Source organism: Brienomyrus brachyistius, unplaced genomic scaffold (genome assembly GCF_023856365.1).
Source record: "Brienomyrus brachyistius isolate T26 unplaced genomic scaffold, BBRACH_0.4 scaffold66, whole genome shotgun sequence".
Lineage (NCBI taxonomy): Eukaryota > Metazoa > Chordata > Actinopteri > Osteoglossiformes > Mormyridae > Brienomyrus > Brienomyrus brachyistius.
The window spans coordinates 474810-502525 of record NW_026042341.1 but is presented as its reverse complement, the minus strand read 5'-3'; the positions used below and the strand labels follow the sequence as shown (position 1 = coordinate 502525).

Sequence of the window (27716 nt, the reverse complement as noted above, 5' to 3'; positions counted from 1 at the left end):
CATCGTTCCAAACTTTATTCTCTGTTCACACACCCATTCACTAAACAATAAAAAGCAAAAAACCCACATTAGCATTTTGGTTATCTGGTGGCATTTCTAAATTATGTTCTAACGTTGAAATATTTCCCCAACTGATTAGGCTTTTATTTTCAATAAATAATGATTTAAACATCTGATATATTTAAATTCAAATTTCAAAAAGCTTTGTTTGTACTTTGGACAACTTTTTTCTTTTTTTAAATACATACAGCCTAATAAAAACTAAGAAATGTGGAATTGAGCCAAACTCTCCAATTTGAAGATCCTACGAGCCCAAATGTATTGAAAAGAGGACTGCTGAAGCCTCGATTGTATGATTCAGCTGGAAATAACAGTATGAGAAACAAAATTGTTAATGAGCAATCTTAACCGTCAGTATCAATCACACTGCTGTACAATGTTACAATACCAAAAGGAAAAAAAAACAAACACACCAGGCAAGATAAGAATGACACTCATAATATATGGCTTTTTACTTAAGGGGACTAAATTCACCATGTTAAATTGTTAAACACAATAATCATCCATGATTTTACTCAGTCTGACAGCTGTTGCAGTTAAACATCCTTAATGACTCATGATACATTTCAGATAAGCATATATTAGCATTGAAAGAAGGTTCAGATCAGATTCGAAGAGAAAAGCCCCCCTTCATGTACGCCGTGCCTGTGAGCTACAGGTGAAATCGTCGCACATTAACCTGTTTAATGCCATGGACAATTATATACAAAGTTTGATTATTATAAAAGTACTTTTTTGTTTCACCTTATCAGAATGTTGGACATTGATGCCCTCAAAAAAACAGCGGAAAGGAGAATATCATCGTTGCAAAAGCCAACCCAGCAAAGACACAATCTCAACTGAAATCCGCAGGGTGGGGGGGGGGGGGGGGTTATAATATTTTAGACATTTTTAAAACAAGGTCTGCAGCACAAACCTCTTCCGAAGAAATCCACTACTTCACACATCAGGCATGTTCTAACAAACAAACCAATCTTGTATCCCTACTGGACTTCATGGGCTGATGTGGGCTCGGGGACTCTGGCGGGCTGGTGCAGGTAAATTTGGGTTCTTATCAGTCTGGACTTTGTTACTTTGGGGTCTTTACTGGAACAGGACATTTCTCATCCACTTACTGTCACCTTGCAAATTCTCAACGTCACATTTGAATTTAAAGCTATATTTTCAGCAAAGCTTTTTGTTAGACGCATACATACTACAAATAACCATTTGAACAGGAATGTGCAAATGCACACAATGTCTGAAATCTCGCCATAACAGTTAAAAAAAAAAAAAAAAAAAAAAAAAACATCCACACACACAGACATTTGGCATTCATGCACATCTTGCAATTCCTGTTAATTCCTTCTAATGACAAATGATTTAAATGATAAAATCCACAGATGCTTTCGCTGCCTGTCACTACGCTTCCCTGAATGCATGAAACAGCCTGTGATTTTAGCCCCTTTCTGTAAACCTCAAATAACGCAAGCCGAGCATTTTGCATGTTTCAGGTTTGTAAGGCTGAAGTTGTCATTAGTTTGTGCTTCAATAAACAGTGGTATAGCAAATAGATTTTCCCCCCTAAGAATTTTTTTATAGGTTTCAGTAACTTCAGAAGGAATGACTGTAAATACAGACAAGTATCAACATCAAGTCCTTAAATTATGTAAACATATACAACTTGAGGTCACTGCATCGATCCTCTTCATACAGAACATATTACTGAAGCATTGCTTTTATGTTTTTTGGAGTCGATTCTTCATTCAGATGTTTTGTGGTGAACCTGAAAATGTTAATTGCCGTTAGCTTTACACGTCTTTATGATACAGCTCTGGTAAGCACCCTGCCAAACGTAAAGTAAAATGTGCTCTAACGATTACAGATGAAAGGAAAGAGGATTACGTAAGCCACTCGGTTCCAATGACGAGTAGTACGAGCTTGTAAAATGCTCTAGTCCCCAGTCCACAAATAAGCATGCAAACTAACCAGAGACATTTATGTTAAACCTTTCTAATGTTATTTATGGCCTACACTGGGACACAGATTATCCACATACTGCCACAATTCACAGTTCTGTGAAGTAGCCAGAATGTTAGACTCTTCAGTGACCAGAATTAAGAAAAGATACCGGTAAAGACAAAGGAGAAAACAGTGACTAGAAAATAGCGGCAGTCATTGACGGCAATACCCTGGAGGCATATGAAATGCATGCTCCGTTCTATCTAGATGGAAAGAAGATCCACAAACATGAAGAAACCCCAGAATTCCCAGAATCCCCAGGATGTCCGAGCGGCATCAAGCTTAGCGCAAGCAAAGCTCAATCAGAAAGTGCACCCACCCTCACTTTGAAAAAAACTTTAAAAAAAAAAAATCGATAAAACAGCATAAGACAACGTACTTGAGGGCATTCAGGAGACCTTCAACATTGTCAGCTGGCTGATCCTTCAGAACTTTTATGCACCCTTTCATCTGGAAAAAGGGGGTGGGGAGTGTGCAATGTTACGTATAAAGAAAATTTCAACAAATAAATGGAATTGATAACCAGAAAAGAAGCGATGGGTCTTACGTCAATTTTTGAGGCTTTTACAAAAGCACCGTCAGGGTGCACGTGGTCGTACAGGATGATGACGCCCACCATCACCCGCATGCAGAAGAGCAGCGTGCCCTCGCTGCTGAATCTGCTCGTGTATTCCCTGAGAGGGCAGAGAAGACGGCATCAGTACCCAGGATCCGAAGCCGTACCCGCGGGCCCCGCATTGGGCCGCCAGGGCATTGATTTCCGGTTTAGGGGAACTTACGGTGTCTCCAGCATGACTTTACAAACGCTGGCCATCGTACTCAAGCAATCTGTCGTGTTTTCCAGGGGCAACGTTTTGTTCTGTATGCAGAGAGAGATGAATGCACAACACATGATGCATTACCTAACGTGCACAAAAATATAACACAGTACACTAGCAATACAGCTAATCACGGTGGATCATTGCACGCCGTGGGAACGCTAGCCAAAACAGGGGAAGTTATCACTAAAGATTAATCTCAGCTCCATTTACCTCAGTCACAAAGTTAGTCGTTGCGGTACTTAAAGTTTTCAGCATTGGTGTGGCTTCAGCATAAAACAAGGACATCCTGTTCGCCATCTCATTGTTGACTTCATTTTCAATGTCCAGCTTGAGATTTAAAAGAGCAACAGAACAGAATCAGGGAGCAGAATAAGGACTGCTGCTACTTTCAATTACAGTTGCTCTCAGTTAACAAGGAGCTCCCAAAAAGGGATGGGGGTTCGAATCCCGGTGCGAGTGGCAAGCGCACACCCTGCTACTCCGACTCACGTTCATGTTGTTCAGCCTATTCCGGCTGATCGTCCGCCGGTAATAGCTGAAGTCGTTTTGGATGGCTGGGTTTCTCATCTGCAAAGACACGACGGGTAACAACAGAAGTAGATGAGCCAAATGGAAGTAATCATTAAGTTAATTGTTTTCCGGGCTAATTCACAGGCTCGCGCTCGAAGAAAACGACGAAGATCTCCCATAATGCTCGAAGAGCTCACGGGGTTATGATTAAAGCACGCATCGCCAAGGAAAAATGACGCTGGACCTTGAGCTCATCGAAGCGAAGCGTGAAGTGAAGGATCTCGGCGAACTGCTTGGCCAGGGCCTGCTCCTTCTCCAGGTGTTGCGTCGGTGTGTATGGGGGACACGTCAGCGACAGCAGCAGGCTCTGCAGGGCCTTCTCTGCAAACCAGCAAGAGAGGAGAAAAATGACTGCCGAGAAGATGCACAAGCTCTCCAAGCACATCTGGGTAAAGACTCTGGACAAACTCAACGTGATGTCATCATTATCAAGCCCAAAAAGTGAGTAAGAGACACCACACACACACACACACACACACACAAATAATGCATCTATATCTGTAAGGGGACTCTCCATGGTCTATGGACAATCCCACCAATGTCAACCTTTCAATCCCTACCCAGCCCTAACCTTAACAATAAGTAATCAAACAAAATATAAGACTTTTCGCATATTTAGTTTTTTGGTTGCAGTCACTAATTTTTATAAAATTGAATTTTCCCTTGTGGGGACACAAAAAATACATCAGTCAGTGCACACGATACAGACAGTCCAGTCCAGTCCAGACCGGCTGAACATACCCAGTCTGAGAGAGAAGCTGTAGAATTTCTTCAGCCGGATAACCAGAGGACATACTGAGCTCCAGGCGCGCTCCTGGAGCAGCGAGTCGCTCGGGTTCTGTATCGCCTGCAGCACAAAGGCAAACATTTACTTATTTTCTGTAGAAAAGAAAATGCAGGCCTGGTGATACACCTACATCCTGAAGAAGCTTTTTATAAATAGGTTTAAGCACAAAAAAAATAAAAATAAAAAAAAAAAGATACTCAGAGCAATGCTGTGGGAGGAAACAGTTTAATGCAGTTAAGAGGTTAAGGCTGTAGTCAAACTGCATTTTCACCCGCAGGAGGCAGTCATGAGCAGTATTCACAAAACACACCCCCTAAAACAAAAGCTCCCTTCTTGGAATATTTCCTTCTTCCTGCTGGGGTCAAGTTCGCTGTGCTGAAGGCAGGTATAAACCTTTGGGGGCCGCCTACAGTTAAATGCTTCACTTCTGCTCGCCATTCATTCTTAAGTTTCACACAGAGGGTGTTTCTGGTGTCATCCCCTGAACCAATTTACAAGAAGAGTGGAGCGTTTTACAAGACGACAGAAGGCCTGTATAAACCTAAACGGGCCCTTGCCGTGACCTTTCTACACGCCTCTAGTTCCACATTTTTCTGCTTGAGCAGCTATTTCCCCCCGTAGTTAAGGCTGGCCTCCTTATATCTCACACCCCAGAAAAAATGTCAGTACATTTTAACATAATTCAGCAAGAAAAACTAACTGCAGAAGTAAATGCATCTCAAACACACGCACGCACACACACACACTCACCCTTCCTGCGCACAGTAGCTCCAAACACTCAAAGCACCCCTGAAACTTGTCTTTTTCCTTCATGTGTGCTTCATGCAAGCTCCGTCTCACAGCTTCTAAATGCATACGCTGTGCCTATTCTCCGTACCGCACGACAGCTGTGGAGACCTTCCTGACGTCCTGCTCACTCCGCACACGTGTGGATGACCGATCGGTGCGGAGTTCTACTTAACGGTCTGCAAGCTGACGACCGAGAAAAAAACATGCAGGGCGCTTTTCCGATTAATTGCATGTCCGCCATGCCCTCTAACACAGTTCGTAAGTATACTTGTGGATCTCAGCTATCCCAAAAAGGACTTTTTGTCCACATTCCTGTCCATCTGCTCAGTCTGAATGGCAGCTATCCTAGTGGCTGGGGGGAAGCATCTGAGATCAAGTGCCCTCTGACCCTATCAATACCATGGGAGTTCCTGCATAGACGAAGGAGACTGTAGGTTAGGAGGAGGAGCCCCCTAAGGAGAATGACACCCACTGCAGCCCAAGACCAGATGCAACACCAGGTCAGCTCTCACTTAGGAACACTTGGCACATTGCAGGATGGTTTTAAGTTACAAGGCAAGACATATTAGGCGTCGTACATGTGCACATTTTAACAGCACATAAAAACACTCGCGCAGTCTTCAGAATCATGGTACGGTAGCACAGAGCCATGGCCTAGAAGCCGTTCGGACCTGATCCCACAAGCACTCAGGTCTCCTAAACCCTACAGCCACACGACTGTATGATCACTGCTTTCAAAAAACACACCAGCCTAAAATAAACCCCTAGCGCAGACCAGTACAATATAATACCTATTAACAGGAAACAAAAATGAACTGCAAACATTTATGAAATCTTGTGAAAAAATGCAATTAAAATCTGAACAACAAAAAGAGCTATAATTACGTAAAAACCGGCTGCTCTTTTCAAACTGTGTGGCCTCTCATACATTTCCTACAGACTGACTGGCTGTAGGTAAAGGCGCAGTGGCACAAGGCGCTGCATGCACGCACCACAGCGGCGCCCGCCTCTGCATGCGCCCATCCATGCTCTCCTTTTTATACAAACGCGTGGTGCTTAGGCCTGACGTACCTCCCTTATCTCCTGGCCCGCTCCCTTGTATGCCTGCAGCCCTGACAGGATGTTCTCAGAGTCTTGCAGCACGGCATTGACCTGGTTCCATATCTCCTTCTCACCCTCTGTTGGCTGTGCATCTGTCACACAGGGGGTCGAGGACAGATCAAGGTGGGAAGTTGGAAGGGGGGGGGGGTTTGGCAGTGACAGCAGAAGCCATTAGACAGAGACACTGCACAGCGCAAAAAAAAAAAAATAAATAAAAAAAAATAATAAATAAATCCTGGACCACAGAAAACTGGGTACCATTTTAATCTGTATTATTCATATTCCCTGCTTACATTTCCAATTATTGAGAAGGGAAGTATTGCTTAATATTGAAATATGCAGATTCACAAAAAAAGCACTGAAACAGCTTATTACGGCAAAGGCAGCCCTACATTCAGGGAGACACAAGTTTTAGGGCAGGACATGTTAATATGAGCAGACAAGGCCAGACAGTAGCAATGAGGTCTGATATTCCCACCTACTAGTATTGAACCAACCCACACACACACACACACCAGCAGTTGTTAAGTCACACACTGCTTGGGGAAGCCAAATCTTAAAGTGCCTGTCTGTTACACGCATTTCGGTTTAGGAAGCTGCTCGGTGTTCGCCAAGGCCTTGGGAAGTTCGTCGACATGTACCACAAGAGGAGATGCATATAGGAAGAAAGCCAAGCACTGCAGTCATCGCAGACGTAAACAAGGGGAGACACAAATTACTTTAAATGCACATGCAAAACGCACAAGCGAACGAGTGCATCAAAAGGCACAAAATGAGCACCGTCAGATTAAACATTCGGCACTCTGTTTACAGCTCCATTTGAAAACATTAAGCTAACAAAGCCGTTCAGGTGGATTTGTGCGAAGACCCCGCAGACCTGAATCCACAAAATTACTTTAATTTCCCGTCAGGTTGCCGGTGAAGACGGAACACTATCGGGATCCTTGGAAACGCATCTGAAAAATCAGGCTGAAATTGCCTGAGTGATAACCCTTGCTGAATGGAAGCAGAGAGGAAGGCAGTAATCTTCACAGTACGCAATACGAAGATAGGCAGGGCGAACAGCCATGTTAGTGCGGTAATTATGCAAATTGAGATTGCGTTGTCAATTCACATGATCCCCCATCAAGGGAAATAATTTGCAGTGTTAAGGAAGCATTTACAGCATTGTTAACAGTTTTCTAAAGTGGGGGGGGGGGGGTGCAGCTCAAAATTAACCACCTGGCAAACTAAGAAAAAACTTTAACATTCTATATGTTATCATGTTAGCATAAAGAGCACATTCCAGTATTTCAAATGCTGCAGTTAATTTTGTAATTTCCAAAACACAGCTACAATTAAGCATGCAGAAGAATATAAAAATTAATTATATCAGACACATTACGAGTTACACCCTAAATGTCAGTTCATTAATGGAATGTTAAATGTAAAAGATGTCATGCATCATAAATTGGCAAAACAATCAATCTTCATTAAATCAGAATAATAACTATCAATTAATACCAATTTAGCAATATGCAATCTGTACTTGGACAATACTAGAAACTGAGGTACAGACTGACAGAGATGGTTAACACAACATGGGAGCACGAGTGGAAAAAGTGAAACTGGCGGGACATTGTTTTGCCAATTGGTGCACTGAGCTCTCCTATCTAACAGGCACTGGGGCTGGGGGGGGGGGGGGGGGGGGGGGGGGCTAGCGGTGTGGGGAACCAGACGAGCAAAAGAAACACGCCAGGCCTAGGCCCACTGCTCACTCTCAAAGTCAAGGAAAAAGTTTGGCCCCTGGTGAAGCTCTGTGCAAGTGAGAAGTTTTAACAGATTCCCCATTTGGATTCTGAAAGACAAGAAGCGGAGAGGAGGAAAATGCAAATCACACATCCCGAATCAGCAGAGTTCGCCGCGGGCGGCTCGGAAGTCCCGTCCACGGGCTGGTCTCTCAGCACAGCCCTCCAGAAAGCCGTAAATACAGACCACATGCTGACCGGGAACAGAAGAAACCCCGAGGTCCCACTGTCCCTCCGTACACATACAGACATGCACATGTCCCTCCTGGAAACTTACGTTCAAAGTCCAGGAAAAAATGAGGATAGTTTTCTATTTCTCTTGTTAGGACTTTCAGAAGATTACCCATCCCAGCAAACCTAGTGGGGGAGAGATGAGATCAGAAACATGAGGAAACACTGGGTCCAACAGCAGAAACAAACACTGCAACAGAGAGAATAATAAAATTTTCATAGTAATAACAGCTGTTCAAGAATGTACACACCCGCGGACCAAGGTAGCCAAGCAAACACAGAAACCCACATTTGTTTCTCTGGGGATACAGCTTCGCAAAACACCCGAGTGACATTCAAACTCTTAGGATTTCAGACGTACAAACACTGCACCTTCGCGGAAATGAAGATTTTAGGTTTCAACTTATGATTAACACGAAGGCTGTAAATACCTCAGCATTACAGAAGACATCACCAAATGGAGATAGGCTTGTCAGTGTGCTCCTTTGGCTGGCCAGTTCATTAGATACAATAACATTTGCTAAAATTATCCTAACGAAGACTTTACTCATGGAGAAAGGTAGTTGCCCATTTTTATTTAACTGCCTCCCCTTGGAGTCACGCACATAGGCTTTGTGGATCAGTTTTATTAGGTGCAGGATACCTAACCTGACTGGCTTCAATAAAAGTCATGGCTCTAATAATAACAATTAACTAAGGGGGGAGGGATGCTTTGGGTAAAAGTCTAACGAGAAACGAGGATCACTCCTTATGACGCCTTGTTCATTTCACACGCTTGAGCTCGGAGCGCCGACTGAGATCACACACATTTTCGGAGATGGCTACACTTATGGATGAGCAAGGCCTGAAGGCAGAAAGGACCCCGAGACCTGGGCTCAGAGTAAATACGAAGACCTCAGCATGTACTGCAGTGACATGAGGCCAAAATTCAGCACCCCTCTCGGCAACCCCCCTAAACTATCCCACACAGCACGTATTGCATTTACATAGTGATTTATCACAGGGCGCGGGCATGCTGTGCTGATTGCGGCCTCCCCGTTTTCATTAGGGGGAGACGCTCTGTCCACAGAAGCCGCATTGTGTGCCGAACACGGGGGATTGTCAGCCAAAACGGCAGGGGCAGTACGCTCGCGTGAAGGTGGACATTGTGTGCTTGTTTTGACAACCTCGCTGTGCAGCTCTCTGGATTTCCTATGCCGTCGGCAGCTTCTCTTTTTTTGCCATCTTTGTCATTTAATGCAAGCCTAGGCTATTTGGTCTGAAGCGGCATGGGGGACTCCCCTACTAGAAGGGAAACGCTGCCCCCTGCAGGACCTTTTAGTAATGCAACAGGCTTACTTTCCCCTCATCACTTCAGCACTGTATTTTTCGCTCAAATTTAAATCACACATAATAAAAGATTAATATATGAAACTTGATGCATTAAAGTACACATTCTTCAGAATGAAATCTTGGATATTTTGATGAGCAAAAACCTTGTACTGAGAAACCCATTAAAATTCAGTTAAATGCTTAATACATGTTTAAACACATTCCGTCCATTCATCTTCCTCCATGCATTTATCGCTTATTGGTTTTCGCCTGTGGCCTATCCCAGGAACAATAATGTATACAGGAAAAGTCTATCATAGCAAAAAATAATCTTGTCATATCACCCGAATTCAAAAGTTTGATTGATTGTTTTCATCTCTGACATACGTATTCCATGTGTCCCCTCCCACTCTCCTCGGTCCAGTAACCATTAACTATTGGCCATTTCTTGACTCCATCTAAAGACTGTTGATAATCATGCTTTTGTTGCAATTGGACCAAAACTTTGGATCGATCTGCCCTGAACTCTCAGAAGTGCCCCCTTGGTTACTGAATACAAATTAGTCAAATTGTCTAAATTAGACATTTTTTCCATTAGTTTTTAAATGTTGATTAATCTTAGTTTTAATTCCCTTTTTATTCTTATTTTGGTTTTTGCCTTTTATAAGGCGCTAATTGATTGAATTCTTTGAGTCGTTTGTCCTTTTAACATTTGTCTTTTGACCATTTCACACTGAATATCTGTCTTTTTGTTCATTTAATACTGAGGAATAATTTTATGGGTTTTTATTTTAAATTTGTTTTTGTAGTTCAGTCTTTCTATATCCTTGATGTATCCTTCATTGTGATTGTCAACGTGTTTGTCTTTGAAAATGTGCTATACGAATAAACTGATTGACTGACTGACTGATTTTCACTCGATGACAAAAAAAAATTACATTGTAAGCTTTTATATAGTTGCATAAGGATTTGTAAAGAGCAGCAATTTAAAATATTAAGAAAAATGTCCCCAGGGAGCTGATGGCAGATATAAATCCCATGCCATTTGCATGAGATTTCTCTGATACAATTTGCTGACTGATCTCGCCCTCTGGTGGCCGGGCACAGAAGTTTACATCTTTGTGGAAACTTACAAGTCCACAGGTACAAAAAGTGCTTTTCAGGGACAGCAATTTAAAAAAGTAAAAAAAAAAAAAAAAAACACAAATCTTCTTGAATGTAAGGGATTCTTTGAAAATGCTCTATTAAGCAAAGATTTCTTAAAAAAAAAAAAAAAAAAAAAAAAAAAAACAGAAAAAAGGCGAAATGCATGAATAAATCGAATAAGCTTTCTGAGAACTCACACTGACTATTTTTCAATAATTAAAAAAAAATTAAATAAATAAATCTAATGACCAAAGTATGTGAATATTTCCCTACCTAGAGCTAAAATAGGACTGGGTCAAGCTGGCAGACAAAGCCCCCCCACGCTTCACTCACACGATTGTGGGGCAATGGGGCCTGGGGAGGGGGCTGGGTCAATCAGGCCGCCTGTCAAAGACCTGCTTCACAGCTTCAGCGGGTGGTCAGAGCCAACAGCAGACTCCCCAGCAAGCCGCCGGCTGGCGTCGCTGCTGGCCTGGACTCACTCCTGGCAGAACTCCTAGTGTTGGATCTGCCCTGGCACACTACACCCACCCCCCACTTTGTCACAGAGCAGCTGGTCAGAGTTTGAGTCAGACCATCAAGTCCTGTCATGTGCTGTAACCCCCCTGCTCACACACACTCACAAACTTTCCTCAAGAAATGAAAACTTTAAAAAGGAGGAAGATAAAACCATCCGCTTGATTTTCTGCGTCCTGTGGATGGGGGGTATTCCCCAAGTGACTGGTTTTGATTTAACTTAATTTAGGAGCTCAGTGCCAATGATGCTATAGTAAAGCCCTGATGGCTGCCAATTCACCAGAAAGGTTATGAGAGGCTGCAATTTCCTCAGTACCCATTTCCACATTGCAGCGATTGCCATACCTCGTAATTACACATCAAGGGCATGTTCAATGACATTCTGGGGCGCAAGCTGCTTCAGAAGGAAGTACGACACATGATTTCCAAGTTAATATAAAGACTGAGATCCTCTGTACTTTTACTCATGCGGTTAATCACCTTCAGTCCACTCCAACCTGTCACCACTCTTACTACAGCTACTTCTGAAGCCAGCAGCAATCCCACATCAGGTACCTTAACACAGCCTTCTTTATTCATATCCTGTCATTTCCAAATCATGTGCATTGAATATATGTTTGCTACATAAGACATATAATTTGTCCCTTTTAATCCAACAGCATCAGGCTTAAAATTTAGGTTTAAGAATTTAACCCCAAAATATACACATTCATAATTGTCATGTAAAATTTCCCACAAAGAATCAGTTATCCCAGCCCCCTCTCCACCTCTTGGACATGAATAACGAAAACAGGAGTATGCAGCTCCATACATTAAAAACGAAGCCGTAACCTTGTCTGACTTGCCCCTAAAAGAAGGAATTCCACATCTCAGTATGTCCCACACCTCCACGCACACATACATGCAAAACATAAGTGGCAGAAACGGATCCTAGCACGGATTACTTCCTTGGAAAGAGAGAGCATCAGAATGATTCCCTGAGCTTCAACAGGACAGTGACTAGACCAGGGGTGTCCAATCGTATCCGCAAAGGGCCGGTGTGTATGCAGGTTTTTGGGGTAACCTTTAGGTCAGATGGTCACACCCAGGCGTGAGGACTCTTCAGCCAATCAGTCCTCTAATTAGTAATCGAATTAGGGAGTTGCAGCAAAAACCCACTTGACATTTTCTCTCTGGGATTAAATGAAATACAAGATTATATTGTATTTCAAAGTTCAGGGTACTGCCAATTTTTCCTAGAAGTACCCAAAAACACATACAGTTGACCCTCCTGTATCACAACTTCAGCATCATATCAAATGGGATTTTTTTGGGAGTTTTGCAAAAGCTGCAGGCAACATACAAAGGCCAGCAGACACAAAGCTCAGTAACTCACGATTGCATAAAATGCGTACAGTGCTGATTCAAAGGACACCAAGAGTGTTTATAACAGACTGTCATGTGATATTTCGCAGTGATCTGTGTATCTTGCAATTCCAAGGGGATCAAAGGTACCAAGGAATTTAAAGCGGTTTTTCCAGATCACGGGAGACCTGCAGCCCTGACCCCCATGATGCGGCAGGGTTGATACATAACTTGTACAATACATAACTTGTGTTGTCAAATATTAAAAAGCAAAGTCTACTAAACCTTACAGAAGCTCAATCTCATAATCTAGCACGAATGCAAAATGCCTGATAACCATATGCATCTTCCAAGATTTCTAAAGGCCATTTTTCCTTTTTCCTGAATAGACACAAGAGGGCACTGCTGAGATCCCACAAACTGTAGAAAAACAGCAGACTAAACCGAATCAGAGTCAATGGAGATCACTGGAAGACAAAAGTCCTAGTGCAATTTGAGGCTAGATGGAGATACACACAAAATTACACACATTCTAAAACCTATTTTGTCTGTGAGGGCTGTTGTCTATCCTTTTCAGATGTAGCCTTGTACTCTACACAAGGGCTATTTCCAAAAGAAAAATACAGGCAGGTTTATCAGCATCTTCACACAAAATGTACTCTGCAGTCTTCCACCAAACAGCAAGTGCCAATACAATTGTTAAATAAGCTTTCATGTCCTATGAGCCTACAGATATTATTTAAAAATACATCAAATGACAGAGACATTAAATGTTTCCCCAAACCCTAAAAGGACTTAAATGATTTTACACATCTCTGCTTTGCACTCAGGATCAACTTATGAGAAAAGTTGGTGCCACTCTACCTCTAATGCAAGCACAGAGGAAAGGAAAATGGAAACAACAGCATTTTGACTGCGTGTGGTTAAGTTGGCTTAGATGAGTAATGCAGATTCACAACGGCTTCCTGTCTTGCATACCAATTAAAACAATGCAGGACTACCTGCAGACAGAAGTCTAAGGCACAAGACGGAAAGACAGGCACAACGACCCAGGTTACACTGTTAAGAAGTCTACTCTTCTTCCAAATGATTCATGATGAGCCCTTGCAAACGAGAGGAAAGACTGGTGGGATTTCCATGTGCTGTGCTGTTAAGAGAAATTGCAGCCACTGATGTGATGAGGGCACATTAACCAAAAGAACATGGAGAGGCCAAGATCCACCCAGGTGCAAAAAACCACCCAACCCTTTCTGGAAAGAGCCAAGTTAGTTTGTCCAAAAAAGTTACATTACCAACCCTTCCTAATAACTCAAACACTCAGAAGTGACAAAGGCACTCTACTGAACCCTGTTGGGGTTTAGCTCAAAAGGCAGGGGTATGTCATACACAAATAAGACACGTATGTCCCTACTATGGAGGTACACATTTAATTTTGGGAACAAAACATTTTACACGGCTGCAATCTTCTCAGTTCCCTTATGATATCAGCAATGTTGAGACACATTCAACCTGCGCTTCAACAACTTCTGCAGATGCCTAACTGAGCACAACAGCTTGCATTCCTCATTTAAATCAGGGCTGTGTTGAACGATTTCACTCCAGTTAATGACCTGTTAGCTGAACCGGTGGACCCCCTTTAGGAAAATAACATCACTTACTTGTAGTCCCTTTAGAACTTGCCATTCAAAGAAAATATCAATCACGTCACACCAATGTGCACGGTTTCATAAAGTTTCACACTGAATATTTGATTTCCAAGATGCAAGGAACCTGATCAGCCAATGGACTTTCTAGTCATCACTGAACAACTTTCATATTGGTCATGTTGCATGAATTCCAGAAATGGCATAATCCTATCATCAACCCCATGCCATATTTTAATAACGCAAAAGTGTAGAAATACAACAAAATAGCATTACCTTATCTGGTAAACTGGTCCTCTTTTATATCATTCGCTCGCTCCGTCTTACTGCAAAAAAATTAAAAACAAAAATAATCATAAAGTTATTCCAATGCAACAGCATTACACACTAGTGCACATTAAATTGTTAATTCAGTCATTACCACTTGAAATCATTTATAACCTGGAACGCATCCACCAGAATGTGCTGTTCCTTTGACTTCCTTCCCTCCGGGTTAAACACATCGCTAAATTATTCAATGCCGTGTAAGTGATATCGCTGTCCTTGCCGACAAAAGGAGATGATTAGAAACACGTCCTCTTTAGGCTATGTTGAGCCTACCCACATACTGAATATCAAATGACTGTCGGGGCTACTGAACAGAAGTTAATCGTTACAAAACACAAGTGGTTTTCAAAAGTCACAGGTTGTGATCAATTTTCTAGCAAGATTTCCCACAAACATAAAATGTGTCAGATACCATGATTTACAGCTGTCATCAACAGTGTTAGGTATCTCAAAAGGAACAGAGAGGCTAGATGTACCGCAGTCTTTCTGCATGTTTTCTGGTTCCAGAATTATCAAAACGAAATAATACAGGTTAAAAAAAGCTGGGACAGCCACTGCGTTACAAACAAAAGCTGATTATCAAGGAAGTATTGAAAGCTGCATTTGCCGGTACAACGATGCCACCAATCACTAGGCAAGCAAACCTCAGCTACAGGATTTCAACTCCATTCTGAATTAGATTATAATAAATGAAGGTGACACAGGAATATGCCAGCTCAGCTAAACCAAAGATTGATTAAAACACTGCAGGTTGAGCTGAACAGACAAGCTGCACAAACTGATCAAGTGTTACATCTTCTTACAAGCAGCAAGACAATCCGTGTTGGCATTTCTGTTCAAGCAGACAATTCCATATTGTTGCTGTTGCTCAGACATGTTTTCCATGTTCAATGTATACAACTGGATTTACATTCTCTCAGGTAGGTATCTTCTGAAAATGGCAATTCTCTGTGGAAAGTTATCACCGATTGTGTATCACCGATACACAAGATAAAATCCATATGACACCAAAAAAGCATGATGTTACCTACAAGTCTTTAGTGTTTTAATACAAAGCATTCTGATGTTTCCAACACAGGCTGACATTTTCAATACAATACAAGGCAGTCCTACACTTCCTCCCACCCCTTCACTCACAATTTATAAAAGAAAAAAGTACCGTACTCTCACTATAGCACACGTGACACCAGAGCACACCACAGAACAACAAAAGGCGGCAAACGGATTATGAGGCAACCACCCAGTAAGAGCAATGCTAGCGGGGCACCTTCCTTATATGGAATTGTCCCTCTCTATTGGATTACATTACAGCCAGTCAGACCTCCCACATCACACTACGCGAATCGTCCAAACAGTGGTCAAGAAACTGGATCAAAAAGGTTGCCAGTTCAGATCCCAAAGAAAAACGCGAATCCATCAACATGACGGGTTATACCTTCACGACATGTGTAGGTGCCCTCACGTGCCCATTGGGTCCAACATCGGGCGACTGTGACATCAACATTCCTCATGCTGTGCAATTGATTTTTTGGGATAAACCTAGTTTTTGGTAAATAATCTAATCAGCACTTAAGCAAAACGTCCCAGTAACCGAAACAAAGTATTTTCTGCTGATTAATTGCTATCACATCATCTCTATACACTTGGTGAAAAAAAATGTCGCTGGTCTGATTTGAATGTAATTTGGTACATGTACAGACCAACCATGGGTATGTAAACGATTCGATTTGCAAGAAGCTGCCACGTCTAGTCACCAGACACAAAGGACGTCTCGTAGTGGGTGGTCGTCTCACGCAATTGCTCGGCCTGTGAGGCATGTCATAGTCGTCTGATGTTGGAGCCAATGGGCACATAAGGCCACCCACACACGTCGTGAAGGTTTCAGTCCCCCAAGACAGACCACACCAAGGAAGGATCGCCGCATTGTGTGCCAAGCAACACCGAACCCCATGACATATGCGCCTGCCATCCGGACACAGGTATTGCAGTCTGTACAACACCCCACGTCATCCCGTACCGTGTCTTGACAAAAGGCATCAACCGGATTATGGGTTCGCCATCACATGCGTAGGCTGCCGATAATACCAGCACAGAGACGGCTGCGTTTGGAGTGGCGCCGTAACGGGAAGGCATGACGAGTGGCATCCTACCATGTTCAGCAATGAATCTGCATTATTACGGATGACTGTCATGTGTGCACATGGCAGTGGCGAGGGGAGAGGACTAATCCTACCAATGTTGTGGAAAGACAGACCGGCGTTACTCCTGGCGTCATGGTGTAGGGAGCCATAGGGAATGACTTCAGGTCATCTCCTATAGTGATTCGGGGGACTGACTGCACAGCGCTACGTCAGTAACATCCTGCATCCACATGTCTTACCCCTCCTGAGACAGCACCCTGGTACAGTCTGTCAACAAGACAACGCTCGTCCACACATGGCACATGTGTCTACGGACTGCCTGTGTCATATGTTGAGGTCCTCCCATGGCCAGCTAGGTTCCCTGACCTTTCCACTATCGAACATGCGTGGGAACAGTTCAGACGTCAACTCAGACCCAGTGCCAATCCGCAGGATCATGAGGGCCATTTACAACAGCTGTCAGCTGAATTGCCGCAGGAGAGGATATAATGGCCGTATGGCTCCCTTCCTCACCTTATCGCCACAGGTATCCTGGCCCGAGGGCGTGCCATGCCCTACTGACATGGGACCAGCAGTGCGCCCATACTGCCAACTCTGTTGTCCGTTTGATCAGATAGTTTAATCATTGAGATACAGTCACACGACCTCTCACTACATACAGATTCATCTCAGTCCCACCACTCTGGGTTTTTTGTCACTAAGTGTATATTAGGTGTGTTACTGTGTGGCTTTCTATCTGCTAAAACAAGGGTCACCACAACCGCAGCACAGCCCATGAAGGAAGCAAATAGAATAAGGCAAAGAGAATAACTTACGGTCTCATTCACTCTTCATTTTAATCATTTTCAACCCCCTCCACCAGCACCCTAATTAAATCTTTTACAGTGGGGCAATAAAATGCATCAAAAAGTACAATACATTCATACACAAACTACTTAGAGTAGCTGTTGATCTGCAGAGTATGTCATTTGACCAAGTGCACCTGGTGTAACAGATTGGTTGACAGAGAGTTTGGTGGGGGGAGAGAGAGACTGGCCAACCCAGTTCTGTTTTTGTAACCACAACCACCTTATGAATAGCTGGTGGTTTCTATAGCAACAAGAGGCCTTCCCATTTAAAATTTAACATTAAGTATGTGAGGGCTGTCACGCAAGTTTTTACAAGGGTGAGCAAATTTCTTTAAAATTACTTGCTGTTGCTTAGCTGGTATAGCCATGTTAAACTTATAAGCACTCTAATTTTAATGCTTCGAGTCCAGTTTCAAATAAGGCTTATGCGAGAGATCTTCGTTAATATACCAGATGACACTCTGCGAGTAGCATATCAGGGTCATCCTACATATGCAAAATCCGTCAGTTATCTTTAGAGAACTTTCACTAATGACATCATCGAATCAGAGTAACTCTTGCTTAAAACATGAACTGCCTTTTAAGCCACCTCAAGCATAACAAAAGATCGACCACAGCTTTCATTCACTTGAGGTAGCTAAAGCTCCAGATAGATGGTGACAAACAAACCTGTGACTGCTAAACAATGGGCCACATTGAAAACCTGTGAATAGCTGCCCATCTAACTAGCCTTTCAGAACGTTCAAATGGCTCTGTGTATTGTCCAGGTCATTTACATTCCAGAACATAGTTATTGTTCGGGGCAGTTCTGGGTGTTTTTTTTTTTTTTTTTTTTTAGGGGTAGGCAGCCAGCTGTTGCCTCCAGAACAGATAAGATGGATCAAGACTGACTGCCCATCTCTTAACTTCAAGATTTTAATATAATGAACATTATATTATATTATATATATATATATATATATAAAATTTTAAAACTAGTACATAGATGGAAAAAAATGTATGCCAAACAATCTTTAATTATGCTACTACATAGAAACATGCATATCATACTGTTCCACCACGTTTGTGCATCTTGATTTAAGCGTTTTTGAGGCATTTGCTGTTAAATCTGAATATCTTCCAAGCAAGAATATGCAAGTGGCGAAGGCTTAAAATGCCCCACAGTGTTTCTCCCACTGGAAACAGCGTCACTTGCACTGCGCTGTGATCGCAGCCGCTCATGTATCACAATCGTCAGAAAGTGCGCAAAACAGCCCAAGCTAGAGACTCTCAAATCATACATTGCTTTGTTCATATTACTCGTGTTGTCTCGCAAAATTGCATGTGCTTAGTTTAGTGGGATTTTCCACTGAATGCTACTATCACCTCTCAAAACTTTGTTTTTATAAAGACTAAATATTGCTATGCTACTGTCGATATGTAATAATGCTTTAAATTTTGCAGGTGGGAGTCCTGTCCACTCAGCTGTACTGTATGATACACAACACTCCTACAATACACTGATGACAGCCTTAGATGGTGGATATGGATTTAAGTCAATTTTACGTTTGAGGTTTCAAAGTCTCCCCTTGGGATGCAGACCTTGTGGCTATGAGGCGCACTCTACAATGCAGTGAGCCAGTTAAATATTAACCACAAACTACCACAGAAGCAGAATGTCATCTTCATTTGGGCCACAAGGTCCACTTAGAGGGCAGGGGAAACAGAAGGACCAAAGAAAGCAAAATCAAGACAATCCCATGAGAATCCTAAAAAAAACAAAGAAAAAAAAAAAAAAGATGCAGTGTCAGTTAATAGAAGTGGTATAGGCTCTGGACCCCTGCAACCTTGCATAGGACGAGAGGGTATAGAAAATTGATGGATGGATATTGGTATAGACTAATATTTGCAGGAAAAAAAAATAAAAAATCAACCTTTATCACGGTGGAAAGTTAGAAATTATGTTACTCATTCACCACTTAGAAAAGATCTCAAAGTACCAGCCTACAACATGTTTATAATTAATTATTAAATCTCGAAAATTTTCCACAGAATAAAAAACGATGTCATGTCATTCTGCTAATCTATGCCGGCCGTTTTATAGCGGGCAACCCCCACCATCAACGCAGCAAGTGGCTCAGAATTTAGCTATGGCATCAATGACATTAGACAAAAATAAAATGGTTATGGCTGAGTCAGTATTAAGAATTATTCAAGAACAAGTACAGAACAAAAAATTGTGACTGATTCTGAAGTTCATTCTGAGGTTTATCTGCCACTGTTTTTGCATGAGCTCTTCAGACCAATAATTTTTCATCCTTGTGGTTGTACTCAGACAGTGTAGAACATTTATGACAAACTTTACAAAATGAGTAAGGAGGAAAAATTTGAATAAGAACTGGTCACCAAAACATTTGCCTTCCTCTGTATAGAAATATTCTGTATTCCACAAAGATGATATTGAGAAAAAGTAACTGCTCTGTGTTGGCACCATTCTCGACATTATTTGACCGTTTTGACAGGTCAGCTTATTTGACAGAATCAATTTATATTTGGCTATATAGTTTTCAACTCCTTTTATGATTTACAAATATTACAATATTTATCATAAAGATTTCATATGTCAGTGTAACTTTTTTCCTAGTATGGTTGAATATCGCCCTAGTTTCAAGGTTCCGTTTAACGTTTTAAGCTGTCTTGTTGCAACAAGTGTCTAATTTATGGAAATTAACCAGAGTAGTCTATAAGCCAGATAAATACTGTTAGGTTTATGTTGTTAAAAATAGGCATTCGCCATAACTGCTAAAGACAAAGGCTACTAAAGATTCCACATTGTGCACCAACTTAAAAAAAAATTTAATCTGTCACCTGATGTCACCTTCACAGCCAACGCGAGATACAGGAAATCAGTCATTTCTCTGACTAAAACATTACTTCAAGATGTCATTTTTAAACAAACACATTCACATCAGAGGAAAAATGATACTGAAAATAGCTTAGGGTAGTGCCTCTGATGGCCAGCATAAAAATCTGAACAAGGCAGGCCATATTAATCTTAGTGAAGTAAGACCATTCCTAGCAGAGTACATAGCAAAGGGCTTGATGCACCTATAATGACAAATAAGATACATATGGATATGCGATAGGATCTTAACAGAAACATCACCCAAAAGCCAATCCGAATGTCCATCTGAGACTCACTAACACAACCTGGCACACTGATAGCATATATTAGCACAGTGTTTCTCAACTCAGTACTCGGGGAACCCTGGACTGTCCACGTTTTTGCTTCCTCTCAGCTCCATGTGCACCTGTACCAAGCATTCAGTGCTCCTGATTGGCTGGGAGCTGGGAGGGAGCAAAAACATGGACTGTCCCGGGGTTCCCCGAGGACTGGGTTGTAACACACTGTACTAGTGGACTGATTAGCTCCAGTGTGTCCAGTCAATACCTAGAAATTGAACCAAGGACGCACAACACATCAAGGTCCTCTCTAAAGTAGGGGGCGGCTTTCTGTCACTGCAATCAAAAAATTAAGTCATTCAGTTATCCAAAACAAGTACAGAATACAAACTGATGCTTTTCCCAAAAAGAATTATTTTTCTATAAAATAATTACCATCTAATTCCATCCATGCAATAAAGGATCTTTTTACAAGAGCAGCCTGTGAAAAAAGCCTGTGTGAACATTGTCTGATTACTACCAGTAAGCGTGAGGCAATTTCACAGAGAATGAAAGAGGAAAAAAACAACCCTAATGCGGTTTTTAGAGACAAAAAAGCTGCTGTTAGCCAGATATTTTGTTCTCTTTATTCAAAAAAATTACTCCTGAAAGAGCAAGGCCTGAGCTAAACCTTCCAGTTACAGGAGACCGGTTTGAAACAATTTATATTTTAGAGAAGCACAGACCATTGTGAATCACACTGGCTCTGAACCATGTTACTTCACAGTCCAAATATGCACGACATACGAAACAGCAATGCTGTGTGGCTCAAGTTTGTCACTCAGGGGAAATGCTATGGTCGTAAAAGAGCACAAGTTCAGGGGCAGGCCACAAGCAAGGCCAACCCTAGCAAGGTGACCAAAATGCAACCACATTGTTAACACGGAGTTCCAATAACACAGACTGCCCTCCATAAAAGCATTATTGGTTACCTAAATGTTCTATTCGGTTAACGTGCAATCAATTCATGCACTATGCAAAAATCACAGCCAAACACAGTGACACAACATGCATTTTTAAAAGGCCTCGCTAGAGGCATGCTGAAAATCACAACCGACAGTGTTAAAAACAGAATCCCTTCCACGTTTCATGAAACTAGACAGTAATTGCATCCAGACAAACATATACATGGGCGGAGTTTGTCCCTAATATGGCCAAACCCCTAAATACTCTCCACCATCACTGGCCTGGCATTACACCAACCCACTCTCCCCAAAAACACTCACTGGAACTTATTACTATTCCTAATCATGACCACAAACTATTTTACCTCCTAGGGAAAAAGACCCCCTACAAATGTTATAAAGCTGGAGGTGGGAGTCAAAGTGGGGGCAGACATGCAGAGAAAAAAAATCCACATGCAGAATACTTGAATATGTAAAGTGCTGGTATTCAGCGAAGGGCTTCTGTCCTCGTGCTCGGGCCCGCAGTCGGTGCCCGCACTCCTGGCCAAAAGACTCCGCCCACATTCCACAATGGGCCTCAATAGTGCTTCTGTTCTGGGGACTCAAGGCCTCAGAAACATGCCAGCACAAAGGGGTCGTGTGTGACTGTGCGAGTACGCGTGCATATCGTTTAAAAAGACTGTAAAACTAGGCCTGTGTCAATTCCACTCTTCCATGACCATTCTGGAGTCTCTAAGCTGACATGAGGAACAGGAGCCCATTTTCAGCTCAATCACACTAAATAAAATAAAATTTCTCAAAGGCAGATTGTATTGTGTTATTCAACTGCCAAAGCAGGCTCAGGGGAACAGAAATTAATAATGGGTTGTTGACTGGAAATCATATACAAGGGAACAAAGGCCTACACTGTTAATTTCCACAACTACTGCACTGAAAAAGAACTGAGATGTTTTCATAGAGAGATTACTTTCACAACCATTTTGATAGCACCTTAAAAGAACCGAGCTCTTTTTCACAGGATGACCTGGTGTTCTCTTTAAAGAAAAAAAAAGAGGACTGTTCACATAAAAATGGGCTGTTTCACAGGCGTGGGTGCACAAGACCCATGGTCGCACGGAGGATGACAGACGCACAAATGCCAGTGGGAACCCTTTTCAAACAAACAATCTCACACCCAAGGCTGTGATTCCAATGAAGGCATTAATGCCATCAGATGGAGAACCCTGCCTCCAGACAGATTCACTGCTTAAAGCTTGTACAGATATTAGAATTACAATAACTTCAAAGAAAACTTCCATGAATGCATGAAATCTGGAAATCGGCCAAAGCTTTATAAATTATCGCTACATAAAATTCTGAAACGCTCAAGGCATTTCAATACTAAATATAAAAGTATTTCATAACAGCATGTAATTCAAATTCTAATACATTAACAAATGCCCTCTGTACAAAACTCATGTCCTACTCTATTAGCTTGAGATGCACCAATACGATATTTGGATCGGTATCGGCGCCGATCCAGACCTATTTGACGGATCGGGCATCAGTCATACATGACAGATTGAAAGACAGATTTAACACAAAATGGGAGCTATTTGTAAAATCAATCGCACGACAGTTTTTTCCCATTTTAGTTGTGTTTTTTGCAATATTCAATCTGAGTACTAATGCTGGCACTTGGCATTTTTGCTACTCAGTGGGTGTGAGCACGGTAACTTCTGCCTGCAGCAACGTCATGCACATACCCATGGCAGTATGAAGAGCTTAAGAACATCAGATAAGAGAGTGACAATCTGGAAGTATTTTACGCTGTTAACAAGTAGTAGCACAGTGATTTGCAATCTTTGCAAAAACAAAGTTTTGAGAGGTGAGAGTAGTGTTTAGTGGAATCCCAGTACAAGAACAAGCAATTGTGATGATGCGAGTGCTATGAATAAAGCAATGGATGATTTTGGGAGTCACTATCTTGGGCTGTTTTGCGCAGACGCTACAGGTAAAATATATTCGAATTGAACTGCAAGCTGCCTCAAAAACGCATAAATCAAGATGTACGAACGAGGTGGAACAGTATGATATACATGTTCCTAGTAGCCTTATTAAAGTTTTTTTTATTTAGATTTTTATTATAAAAAGATATTAAAGTAAAAAGAGCTATTGTATCAGAATCGGATCAGAAATGAAAAAATGTCAATGGGTACATCCCTACCATTAACCCTGACATTCCAGCGCAAAAGATTTGCAGAGGCCAAATACAGAAAAAAAATGAACGACAAAACAGGAAGCTCGCTGAATGATCTACAGGCAGAAAGAAAAACAGGAGAAGTATGACATTAGAGAGGAGCAAATCTGGAAATCAGCCAAAGCTTTATAAGTTCACCATCTACGGACAATGTGCCTCATCTAATTTCTGTTTTTACCTCTACTAATAAACTTGTATGAATCTTGACTGCTTGAAGCTGATAAAGCTACAAGTTCAGTTCTGATTATGGATGCCTACCAGTTCAGGACAAGCTCAGATGTTGTTTAATTAAACCAAAACCTCCTGAACTGAAAGTTATTTCCGCCTGAACAGGTAAAAACTATTCGAGAAATGAACACCAAAGGGTGGCACCACACACCAGATATAAAAAACAAGAAGTCAGGAAATGGGACTGACACTCCGATGAAACAGCTCTCTGGGGATTAGAACATCATCCAGATGGCTCTGGCTGGTGGCTGCAGCAAACACCATCATGCACTAGGGTTAGCTTCAGCCATCTGAGCTGTAAGGGCTCTCATCTGTCCCAGTTATCAGCTTGACTGGCAGGTCTGCAGTTCTCCCACCAAATAATTTCACAATTTCAGTTCCGTTCAGTGCCACTGATGGCAGAAAGCATGAGACAAACCCAGAACCATTCTACATATCAGGCAAAAATGTTACCAAGAATATTCTGAGCCCATAACCAAACAACATATTTCCATATAACAGGCAGCACCACTATCTACTCAATTCCATTCATCTAACCAGTTTCAACACACCACAGCCACCACCTTTAAGTCTTTGGTATTACTGTGGCTCAGTTTAAAAGACTGGATGAGAAATTCAGTTGCCTAGAGAATCTAGCCCAGCTATGGGGAGAGGCAGATTCAACAACCATCACTCTAATGAACTGATGCCTTAACGAGCCAGACTGCAGTGAGGCAGTTCTGGATGTGAAAGTGATGCATGCTACTGTACTGTGATGCTACAACCAAATAATATGCTGCAGAAACATCTCTCATTTGCTTGCCGAGGTTAAAAGCCATTTTCATATCACATGCTATTAAAGTTAGGCTCCAGGCTAACTGTGACCCTGTACTGGATAAGGCGCTATGGAAGAGTAATGAAAGAATGAATGAATTCCAGAATGAAAATTCTGGAAAATACAGAAATTCACCATATGTACATTGTATACAATAGCACAACCTATGAATCAAAAGTTACATCACATTTTCTGCAAGGTTACTGCCATTTGTAGGCAACTGTTGAGTAGTGCTGCTACCCAGCGTCTGTTTAGACGTGGCCTGAAAACATCACTTTCAGGCATCACATTTTTCTAACATCATATCCTGTTATGCTACAGAAATCTGAGACCAGAGAGAAAACCTGAAAAAAACACTTGCCAGTTGCATACCCAGACTCATCACTAACTGAACCATGAGAAGCTACTTCCCACACACTCAGAAATACTTATCCTGAATTGCTTTCTACATGGTGCACATTTAGAATAAATGTAGTTAGTTTTTAATAGATAATGACAAAGTTTTCTAAAATGGCAAGCGCTAAACTAAAATAAAACACAACTTTGTGTAAAATGTATACACCACCACTTCATAGTCTTCCTCAAAACACAGCAACGCAATCGGATTGGCCACATTGCATTTTTTCTGTTGCTAGATAATGCGTGGAACTAGTTCAACACAAATGTTTACAGTGATCACAATGGGACCAGCAAACATCCCTGGATTTCTTAGATACAGTCGGTCGATGTTTTTCCCCCAAAATTATTTGTCTGACCAAGAAGGAGATTATAAATATCACAGTACCCTAAAACAATTTTAAAATACACCTGCTTTTTAACATTATAATTACAACTATACATCTGCAAGAAATCCGTAACTTTGTTGGTCACTTTTAAAACAAAAGAAAAAAATGGAGTGGGGGGGGGGGTGTCACCATTAAAGGCTCAGCTGTTCTTATAATTGCCTCCCCAGCCAAAGACAGCATTCCACAACAGAGGATCAACAACAGCATCTGACTTCTGAGACAGAACTCAGAACATGTGCAACCTGCCAACAATTGCAATGGGTTATGCCCGTCAACATCATCCAAACGACAATTAAAAAACAGGACACACAAACCCACTGTTCTGCCTGTCCTGAACCTGATGATGGGCCTCCAGGGTAACGTGCCGATTACGTTCCCAGGACTGGTAGGCCGCAGCCGTTCCCTGGCAGGGGGATTTGAGGGAAAGAACAGCTGCTCTGGACTAACCCTGGCAGCAGCAGCCACACAAATTCCTACGTGGATCGCCTGGATTACAGTACAAACTAAAACAAAAAACAAGAGATTTTACGACCAGCCACTGCCGCCCTGCTGATGATTATTTTGCAAAGGACTGACTTGACATTTAAACATACAAAGCATATAGGTGGGGGGGGGGGGTCATATCATCACACATCAGCAAGTACATGAGGAAGGTTATCTACGTCTGTGAGTCTGCATGTTCACCTATATTCCTATTTCGGGAGACAAAATGAAGCACCCGTAAGAAGCACCCGGTAGGCGGACAACCTGCGGCGATACACAAAATTGGCTGCAAATAGCTAAAAAAATCATCATTTAGAGCTGCTAGTGTATGAAAGCCAAGTAAGTTCAAGAGAAAAAATAAACTGGTTAGGATGTCCAAATACCCAAAAGAAATGACTCAATTCCACCGTGCTGGTGAATCCACTTTAACGGATGGCAAGCCACTCGTTTCCTGTTATCATCCGCATAGCGCTCAGCAACGTGAAATAACCGAGAAGCCTAGTTTAGCAATTTAGTTAACTGAACTTAAACCGGCTAGGTAGCCTGATACGGCCGTAGGTGTAATGATGAAAACTTGATCGCTATCTTTATTGAATGCTTTCATTATTGCCGGTACGCACCTCACCGTGAAACACTAGACCTTTTGCCGTAAATCAAAATTCTGCCACCAAGTTACACACTATGCGCATATGTATAAGTTCTTCCCCACTATACAGCGTGATTTTCCCCCGGTCAGTAAACCCTGGCCGGCCGTTTTCCCAGCGGGCCGAGACCGCCGCGGAGCACAGGCACCCGGTTCATGCGGACCAGCGTGACACCGGAGCCGAGTCACAGTCCGTGACGCCGAGCGCAAGTCGCACACGAGCACACACACCGGACCGAAAGTCGAGCCTCGAGGGCGGAAAACTTACCGACACGTCCGCCAAGTGAGATATTTACAGCTTCTGACAGAACCCGTTAAACAGAAGAACGAAAATGAACCTAAAGCTTCCAGAGCCAAAGACTTTCCCTTGGCGGTTTAACCACACTCATACGCACCAATCTTTTTTTCGGTACCCCTCCCTTACATACGCAACCAAAAAGCAATAAAAGCTCAACTGTAAGCTCAGATGTTCATTGGTTAATACAGCCAGCAGTCAACTCCACAATATCCAATTAAACCTCAGAGGGAGGTTCCTTTTCTGGCCAATGGGAAAGTTTCACCTGGTATTGGGAGTTCTTGATGTGAGTTACACCTTAAGAGGTTTCATTTTCCTAAGCGGTACTGGCGAAAAAATAGAATGACTCAATTCAATGCATCGGCAGGGCTTTACTAATGACGTACTATAATTAGTTTTGTTCACTGTTTATGAAAACCAAGACCATCCAAACCTGTTATGAACGTAAATCCGTATTTGTTCAGTGATCAACAACCTGACCGTACACCGACAAGAATGTCAGTGGCTAAATATTTTGATTGAGAAAAACCGCGTGAGCTACGCTTTAAAATGCCATGGCCATGGGTAAAAATTGGATTTTGATCAAATTGTCCGTCAGAATTCACCATGGTGATGAACCTGTGTAGGGTAGCTTGTTAAAAGCAGATAAAACGTATCATAGCTGTTTAAACACCTTAATTAATGCGTATTCGTATTTCAT

The 27716-nt window shown here is 42.1% G+C and overlaps 1 protein-coding gene across 4 annotated transcripts; it reads right to left on the bottom strand.

Moving 5' to 3' along the window:
- fam49a (family with sequence similarity 49 member A) lies at nucleotides 1-27625 on the bottom strand. 4 transcript variants are annotated; one of them, XM_049002321.1, is made up of 13 exons: nucleotides 27450-27625; nucleotides 14384-14433; nucleotides 8194-8273; nucleotides 7887-7966; nucleotides 6100-6221; nucleotides 4194-4299; nucleotides 3637-3773; nucleotides 3372-3449; nucleotides 3093-3209; nucleotides 2841-2920; nucleotides 2609-2735; nucleotides 2441-2511; nucleotides 1-1825 (listed from the first exon to the last, which is right to left on the bottom strand). In XM_049002321.1, the coding sequence occupies exons 4-13, from the start codon at nucleotides 7957-7959 to the stop codon at nucleotides 1762-1764; spliced, it is 975 nt and encodes a 324-aa protein (XP_048858278.1). In that variant the 5' UTR covers nucleotides 7960-7966; nucleotides 8194-8273; nucleotides 14384-14433; nucleotides 27450-27625; the 3' UTR covers nucleotides 1-1761. The 4 variants fall into 4 exon arrangements, with proteins under 4 accessions (XP_048858278.1, XP_048858277.1, XP_048858280.1 ...); XM_049002320.1 differs by lacking the exon at nucleotides 27450-27625 and adding an exon at nucleotides 26990-27161; XM_049002323.1 differs by lacking the exon at nucleotides 7887-7966 and having other exon boundaries at nucleotides 27450-27622.
- Nucleotides 27626-27716: the final 91 nt, after the last annotated feature.